The sequence below is a fragment of the Suncus etruscus genome (assembly GCF_024139225.1).
Source record: "Suncus etruscus isolate mSunEtr1 chromosome X unlocalized genomic scaffold, mSunEtr1.pri.cur SUPER_X_unloc_3, whole genome shotgun sequence".
NCBI classification, from domain to species: domain Eukaryota; kingdom Metazoa; phylum Chordata; class Mammalia; order Eulipotyphla; family Soricidae; genus Suncus; species Suncus etruscus.
Window position 1 is genome coordinate 40,695 of NW_026060323.1, and position 9,555 is coordinate 50,249.

Sequence of the window (9,555 nt, forward strand, 5' to 3'; positions counted from 1 at the left end):
AGAATCCTACACTGGTAGGACCCTTCTTCAACAAAGTATGCATAGCAAGGGTTGCACATAGGGATATTGGGGTTGAAGAAGTGGAGGGGTTCAGAGGGAATGCTAGTGGATTTTCTGTACAGACATTCGGGGGTTAGGGGGTAGTCAGAAGAGGTGGATGAGAGAATAGAGGGAAATGTACGGACCTTGTACTTCTGGCTAAGCTGATCTCAAGGGCTATGGGCCTGTGTGATGTCAGGGGCCCTGGACCCGTGTGACCTCAGGATCCCTAAATCTCTGTGACCACATGGACCTTTGGACTGTGTGACCTAGGTTCTATGTGACTTCAGTATTCCTGCACTACTGTGACCTCAGGAACCCTGGAACTGTCTGAACCCTGGGAAAAGAAGCACAGCCTGGCGTAGAATAGTTAGTATATTCACATTTTTTTCTGAATTGGTTCTAGTACTTTTTCTGGAGGTAAAAATGAATAGGCCATTTACCTCTCAGGCAGCAATGTTTGTTCAAGTTTGTTTTTCTTAGCTACATTATTATACTTTTAATGTTTACATTTTAAAAGCTTACTTTAATTTATAAATATATACATTTAGTATATATATAAATATATACATATATAAACTAACAATAAAATGGCAAAAAAGAGGGTGAACATGGCAATGATAGAACTTTTCACAAAGAAATTGGTTTTAATGACTGCTGAAAACTGACAGTGATTTCCTATATATTATTGAAGATATAATCCTTCCAAAATTTGCATCAATTTCAGTATTTTTAAGAGAAAGTTCTATGTGTTGTCTTTGTCCTAGAAAGTTTAAACACAGCAGAAATCTGGCTAAATATGAACCTCACAATCTTTTGCCAACAGTGGTTGGGTAGCATTGTTGTGCTACTGTGCCAATATTATAATAACTACAAAATCCCCCCAAAAGTTTACTGGATAGTAAACTGCATACCCAAAAGCATTCCCACCAAAACATATGACTTAAAAATATAAAAAGAAAATAACATGTCATCAGAATGCCAATAAGATGGTGAAGAAATAGAGAGCAAACGTCTTGGAGAAGTCAGACACTACAAAAGTTAAAGTAGTCACAATACTATTTCATTGCCTTTTCCATATGGCTGAAAAGCCAAGAATCCTAATCCTATCTTAGTTCAAAGGCTAAGTAATTAAAGAATGAATTCAATCCTTACAAGTTGGACAATAGTTTTGTAATTTTTCTTTCATTTAGATATTCCTGGGAGCTTGTCAATTAGAAATAAATATAGAAACAGAAAGAAAATGAAGTAGTTTCAGGTCATCAGGACTCTTGAAAATTACAAAAGTCAACACTGAATTATAGTGATATTATAATGATAGTACCTTCAAACACTTATCAGTAGGGGAGAAAAATTCCTTTAAGGCAGCTAGCACAAATATACAAAATTACCAAATTCATATAGAGACTATAATAAAATGTCTAGAACACAGTAGCATGTCAAATGGGCACATGATCAGTATTTGATTAAAGCATACTTGGTGTACATACAAATTAAAGAAAGGTGATGGAAATAGACCGAGGATGTATATGTGTACATATATACATACAAATAATAATTAAGATAATACCAAGTATGATCCTGGAGGAAAGTGCTAATTTTAAGTAATCAGTGAGGGTCAGCAAAGTGTAAACAAATAAAATAAATCAGAAACTCAAGAACTTCTGGAGGATACAAAGACTAAAATGAAGAACATAAAGTGTGGACTTTACAGCATATTAATTTTATAAGCATTTCTGGAGGTTCTCTTCTGGCTCTGTACTCACATATGGCCTGTGGCAGTTCTTAGTGGACCATACTCCATGGCCAGGGATTAAACCAGGATTAGTAGCATGCAAGGGAGGTCTTTTAAACTCTGTACTACCTCTTTGGCCCCTCTAAAATCTGTTTAATATTGCTTTAAAACTATAATTTTAAGACTAGTTATATAAAGCTATCAAGAATAAATATAAAAGGGGAAAACTATCCAAAGAGAAAATGGTAAAGGAAAAAATAAGTTTATAAAAAGTAAAGGAAAAATATAAATTATAAAATACATTTAATCAATCAGAAAACTTGGAAGAGAAAATGGGATTGTAAAAAGTGTTTACTATCCTAGGCTTTGTCCTAGGATTGGTGCAAACACCAAGACCACCAATTACAGAAGACTGATTAAAACAACAGTGTTGGAACAGAACTTCTAAAACCATAAAGACTCTATCCTAAGCTCCATATTCTGACCTTTGCAAATACCAAGATCTCTAGCTACAGAGGCCTGCTTTATCATCCATGACTGAGCAGAAAATTTCCAGACACCACAAAAAGACCTAGGGGAGAGTAAAGGAGCATGTACAGAGCCTGTAGATATTCCCATGACAGTATGCTACAAGGGCAGAGAAACCCTGTATGTCTTAGACCAAGGGAATTCCCTTTCTAATATCCCCAGTATTTGCTGTGCCTTTGCAAAAGAGGGAAAAAAGGCAGCACATTTTTCTCTTTTTCTTTCTTTCATTTTATTTCAGGCTCGTGATTATTGCTTGGTTTTGTCTGTATTGCAGTGGTGTTTCTTTTTTTGTCATTGTACTTTTTTTAGTTAGTTTTTTGTAATTTTCGTTTTGTTTTCTTGTTCATCTATTCTTTTTTTCTTAAACATTTTGTCTTTTTGCGATGTTTTTCTTTCTTCTGTCCTCTCTTCTCTTAAATTTATATTTTATAACCCTCTAGATAGATCCTTCCCAGTTTATTTATTTATTATTTTTGTTTGTTTTTGCATTTTGGGGTGGTTCTTGTTTGTTTGTTTTATTTTTGCTTTTGCTTTTTCTTTCTCTAAAACAGAACCACATAACTTGAATCATCTTGTTCTGCCTCATAAATTGAGGGGGAAAAATGTATGGTACCAAGACTATACAGTTGTATGAATATTTAGTAGAAAAAAAAAGGATCAGTTTTAAATAGCAAATCCAAAGCCAGTGACAACAGAATTAATATCCATTATACAACCTATAGACACAGATGGAAACACTAATACTAGCAACCCGAAGGCCAAGGAGAGAGATATGGGATGCATGCTGGGAATCAAGTTGGAGGGAGGACAATATTGGTGGTGGCAATGCCCTGGGTTCAATGCAGCTATATACCTAAAATATTACCGTGAAAGATTTGTAATCCACTTTGTTCACAATAAAAATTATTTTAAAAAAAGAAGTCTACCCGGAGAGATAGCACAGCAAGGTTTGCCTTGCAAACAGCCGATCCAGGACCAAAGGTGGTTGGTTCGAATCCCGGTGTCCCATATGGTCCCCTGTGCCTGCCAGGAGCTATTTCTGAGCAGACAGCCAGGAGTAACTCCTGAGCACTGCCGGGTGTGGCCCCCCAAAAAAAGTCTAGATTTCTCTAAACCAGAAGAATATATTACTACATAATATTTATTATTATATCAATACTATTACTATATTAATTATGTTATTATGATTAATTTTGTTATTATGTATTACTAATGATATAATTTTCAATATGACATATTGGTAATATATTAATAAAACTATTGATATTAATATTTTACTATTGATATTTTTACATAATATTGCACAAATACATAATATTTCTAACATATTTAAGAATTAGTTAAGATGAGAGAGATAGTACAGCACATAAGGGCACTTGTCTTACATGTCGCCTACACAGGTTTGACCCAAAGACACCCATATAATCACCAAGCACTGCCAAGTGATCCTTATGTATAGTCAAGAGTAAGCCCTGAGTACTACTGGACGCTAATTTTGAGCCCCTCACCCCCCCAAAACAAAACAAACAAAAAAACCCTCAAAAACCTAGTGTGTAGGAAGGATAGCTCAATGGAAATGTGCACATATCTGCAAGCTGAAGTCCCTTAGTTTGATCCCCAGCACCATATGCTCTCCCACTACCACAGCCAGCGTTGACCCTGGTGCCCCAATGCTGCTGGGCAAAGCTTACCACATTGGTAACCCAAGCACTGCATAATGCTGAACCTAGCATTTCTGGGATTGTTACATATGCCCTTTAACACGACTACAGAGACTCCAATTTGAAATATGGGGGAGGGTGCAGAGCAATTGTACACCAGTTAGGGAATTTTAATTTTCATTTGTTTAATTTTCTGCATCCCATGTTGTCTCCCAGGAATCAGCAGGAATAATTGTTGAGTGCTGAACCAAAAAGAATCCCTGAGTGAGCATCTCCAGATGTGGCCCAAAACAAAACAAATATATAAACAATTTACTTATCATAATGATGGGAGGGAGGAGGGAAATGGGGGCATTAATGATGGTTTTGTTGCACTGGTGAAGGGGGTTTTTCTTTATATGACTGAAACCCAACTACCATCATGTCTGTAAACATGGTGCTTAAATATATTTTTAAAAAAATCTTGGGATTGTGCTTCTAAATGATTGTAATATGTTTCAAATTTCTGTGTCTTAATTACAAAATAAACAGATTCATTTCTTATCAAGAAATAATTCTCATATTGAACAAGACAAAAGCAAATAGTCATATGTGTCTGCAAATAAAATTTATCTGATAATATGTAAATCAATGTTCAAAATGTTAATCTAGAAAAGGGATAACTAGCTATAATAAAAAAATGAGCTAACAAGTGTCTAACAATGGAAAATTGTATTTGGCAGATTTTGTACATCTTGTGAAACAAATTCGAATGAAAATATTCAACTTTCCCCCTTTGAAGGGCATACCTAGTAGGTGCTTAGGGCTTATTCCTGACTCAGTTCTCCGGAACCATACAGGATGCCAGAGATTGAACACAGATCAGCTGTGTACAAACTCAACATTTATATTACAGACGGGGCAATGTGATGCATTGAATCTCTTCTTATCCTTGAGTTTTGCTCCACTGTGACTGCCACTGACTTAAGTATTGACACTCTGTTGAGTCACATAGTAAAGTATCCCATTTTTCTAACACTGTCTGGAGTCACTATTTGTGACTATCCCAACTTAACAGCCATCTAATTAAATATCTCTCAGACTACTTTTTAAAAAATATTTATTGAAACTATTGTGAATCACAAAGTCCTTCATAGTTGGATTTCAGGTACACAGTGACAGTGAACAGACGACTTTTAGAATGTTTCCATATTCTTATTATAGTTAGAGTCCAGGAGCCAACATCAGTTATGAGTCTATTTATGTCTGATTTAGTAGCATTCTTCCAAAGTCCCTTGAGAAATAGTCATCCATATCCCACTAATATCACTAATTGAATATCTTTACTGAGGAGTTCTATGCCTCTGAAATAAAGGTACATATCTTGTTCTTGCAATTGATAAAGAGGTAGAACCACGCAGATTATGAATTTAAACCAGGCATTCATGCATTTAATGAACCATAAAAAGATAGCAAGCATCTTAAAATGGAAGACTTGAAATATTTTTTACTGAAATATATTTGTTGTGGTTTCTTTCTCAATTATTGATGTCACCATGATACACAATTGACATTTTGAAGTCATTAATGACAGAGCCACATGTCAATGGATATCTTTTTGATATAGCATAGACCAAAACATATGAATGTGAAGGACTAGATTCTACCCACATTTTCTCTCCAGTGAGGCTCTCACCTTCTATTTCCTACCTAGGAAAAACTATTTTAATTTGCTGAGTGACCATGCAATTTCATCCTTCAGGTTATTTTAATGCCCAATGAATCACTACTCAGAGAAGTAGTGTAACAGAAAAAGACTGACATTTCATAGCAAAATAAATCTAATTCATATGTAGAACCTGCGTGTTAACATCAGGGTTAGTCCCTCATATATACCAATACTTTAAAAAACTATAGAGGGAACAACGGAAAACTTTGGTGCTTAGGGCTCTAGCCTTGTACACAGGCAGACAGGGATTCTCTTCCTGGCACCCATAATAGCCCCTCCAGCTCCTCCAGGCACAGAGTGGGATGAAGCCCTGAGCAGCACTAGGTGTAGCCAAAAAAGAAGACTTAAAAAATGAAAGGAGGGGGCCTGCGGGATATTACAACAGTAGGGCATTTGATTGCATGCCACAACATGGAAGGTACCCAGTTCAATTCACGTCATCCCGTATAACCTACATGGTGATTTGTGAGTGCAGAGCCAGGAGTGACCCCTGAGCACCACTGGACATGGCCCCAAAGCCAATCAAACAACCAATCAAATAAATAAATTAGCAAGGTTTTGTTTTGTATGAATAATTCGAAGGCTTTTAAGAATCCGTTATGCCAAACAACCGTCGTTTTGTGAACATGATTCTAACGACAATGTTTTCCAAAACAGCTTATGCTTCCCATGTCCAGCCCCTGGCAGTATACAATGGTGTAAGTGCCAGGCAGAATACAATCATTTCCAAGTGTCACAATGCATCCAGACAAAGTCTTCTGACCCTCACCGGTGTCCATACTGGTCCTGGCCACAGTCTCGTCTCGCGAGATTCTGCCCAACAGTCTCGTCTCGCGAGATTCTGCCCAACAGTCTCCTCTCGCGAGATTCTGCCCAACGGCCATTGCCGCTGTACTTTCGTGACACTGAAGCAACGTCTCGGCCGACGATCAGGCTGCCACCGAAAAGGCAGGGTCCAGGGAGAAATTCGGTTCGTATCCTGGCCGGAGCGAGACAACCGTGAGCAGATAAAACGTCCAGTATCATGAGCGGTGCGGTTGACATGGAGCAGGACGAGGCATCCTCGTCTGAGGACCAGGCGTTGTCGTCTGAGGACCTATTGGGGCCCAGAGACGTCGACGTCCCACAAGAACAGTTAGAGCAGTTAGAGCAGGAGCGGGAGGAGGTCCTGGAGAACTGGGTGGCCTCGGAGGTTTCTCCCCTGCCTCGCCCCCGCTGGCAGGTTGTATCTGCCCTGCGCAACCGGCAGCTGGGCTCCAGGGCTAACTTCGTCTCCGAGGCCTGTGGGGCCAGAGCGCTGGTGCAGCGCTTCCAGCTGCAGTGGGAGCTGAAAGGCCACACGGGCTGCGGCAGCACCCTGCAGTTTAACGAGAGTGGGGCCTGGCTGACGAGCAGCAGCCATGACATGAGAGTCATCATCTGGGACTGGGTGCAGCAGCGCGCCCTGCTGGACTTTGACAGTGGCTTCACCAGTAATGTCTTCCAGGCCAAGTTCCTCCCAAATAGTGGGGATACAGCCATGGCCATGTGCGGCAGCGATGGCCAGGTTCGGGTGGCACAGCTCTGCCCCTCCCCAGCCTGCCAGACCATCAGGCGTGTGGCTCAGCACCAAGCAGCTGCCCACAAGCTGGCATTAGTGCCACACTGCCCACACAGATTCCTCACATCAGGCGAAGATGCTGCTGTCTATCATGTCGACCTCCGGCTGGATCAGCCCGCTTCCGAACTGCTCGTGCTAAAAGAGAAGCGGAAGAGAGTGGGGCTCTATACGATCTTTGTGAATCCTAACAACATTCACGAGTTTGCAGTGGGTGGACAAGACCCGGTTGTTTTAGAATATGTGACCAGAGAAAAATGGACCAGAGGGTCAATAATGGTGTCCTTAAGAAATTCTGTCCTCCGCACTTGTTAACCAATCAAATTAACCCAGTCGTCACAAGTCTGGTGTACAGCCATGATGGCACTGAGCTCTTGGCCAGTTATAATGATGCAGATATTTACCTCTTTGATACTAACAGCTGTGATGAAACCCAGTATGGGAAAAAATACCAAGGGCATAGAAATTGTTTGCCACCTAAAGAGATCAATCGATTTCTATGGGCCCAGAAGTCAGTTTGTTGTGAGTGGCAGTGACTGTGGACATATATTTTTCTGGGAGAAGTCATCTTGCCAGATTGTTCAGTGCATAGAGGCAGATCTGGGAGATACCATCAATCGCGTTGAACCCCACCCTCACCTACCTATAATAGCGAGCTGTGGCCTAGACATGAACGTCAAGATCCTGGGACCCTCAGGCATAGTTACTGCTGACCCTGGAGAAACGAAGAATGTGATGAAAAGGAAGCACATGATGAATGTCTCATGAGCCACAGGAATCTTTTTGACAACTACATGATGTGGTGCCTGATGCATCGCATAAGTCCCTGAGATCATCTGCGTCATTGTGGAGCAACTGATAGAGCTGGAATCGCTGGTTCTGCAGATTCTGATGATTCCTCCAGGACCTCTGATCTATCTGAAGAAGGTGAAGCTCTCACACCATGCCAGCCATCTTAAAACGTGTCGTGCCTATTCCAGCATTCTATCCCATCTCTAGGTTAGATAAAAGTGAAAAATGCAACTTGTTTAAATGTGCCCTTGTGTTCTATTTTTTTAGGTACAAGAAAAACCTAACTTCAATTAATTTTCTCTACCTTCTTTGATGTTTTATTCCTTTACTCTTCACTTGGCAACTTTATTTCTGCCTTTCTTTTTTATCTTTCTGTTCCAATTACAAATGTTACTAATTTAATTCCAATTAATATAATTCCAATTGTAAAGGTTAATTTTTAATTAATTAAAATTAATTCACGTCTTCTGTCACTAATAAAGATCACCCTTTATTTTTGTCTTTATTTATTATTATAAATACCTTGGTTGACATGAAATTATAAGAAATGTCTTTATCTTTTAAACTAGGGCTAATTTTGTTCCTTAAAATGTTGACTATTGGCACGCTTACAAACATGCTTCAACATTGTTCTCTTTGATCCTCTCTTTCTTGTTCTCTCACTATCACTCACACACAATTTAACTGAAAAGGAAAACTGCCTATATAGATTTACATTTATATTTAGAAATATACATTTAAATATGCTTATGTTTAAATACAAGACAATCCATTCTTCTAGAATAAATAACATGGGGTTGTCTACATTTTCTGAAGTGTGTGTTAATTATTGTAACTTCAGTTCTCTTAAAGTTCCTTGGCTGGAGAGAACTCTCGCAGCACAAATACCTATAAGCTTCTAAACCAATAACATAAGAATATTTACTACTCAAAAACAAGTATTAAAATTAAACTAGGTATTAAATAGAGCTGCCTATGCTTAAAGTTTTCTGTATCCTAGGAATTGTTGTGGGATTGATACCATTTGATATGTTTATGTTACTGAAAATTTTTGACAGTTTTGCAGGCACAGTGTGTTGGGTGTTTGCCTTACATGAAGCAGCCCACAGTTTAATGTTCAGCAACATACAGGGTCCTCTGACCACTGCCAGGGAGTATCCCTAAGGTCAGTGCCAGGACTAAGAATTAAGCACAGCCAGTTGTGGCACAAAAAAAGAACAAATGTTTATGATATTATATATCTTTGATAACATTTTATCTTAAAGTTTTATATAAATTTTGATTTATATATGTGCGGTTATTATTCAATTATATTCATTCTGTTTATAACTTATTTGTCTAAGTGAATACAAAAGGTGTGCCTTTCTACAATATTACTTTACAATACTGCAAAAAACACTTGTTTTTACAAATTTTGTCGTTTGAATCATATAATAAAGTATCGTTAGACTCAAAAAAGTACATTCCTAGTGCTCCTTATTTTAGTTGAATATTT

General features: G+C 38.6%; 1 protein-coding gene across 1 annotated transcript; it reads left to right on the top strand.

Moving 5' to 3' along the window:
- The first annotated feature begins 6,695 nt into the window (after window positions 1-6,695).
- LOC126000609 (DDB1- and CUL4-associated factor 8-like) lies at window positions 6,696-8,098 on the top strand. Its single transcript, XM_049767819.1, is given in 4 exon segments — window positions 6,696-7,502; window positions 7,505-7,759; window positions 7,761-8,013; window positions 8,016-8,098. Coding segments are annotated over 4 exon segments (1,398 nt in total).
- Window positions 8,099-9,555: the final 1,457 nt, after the last annotated feature.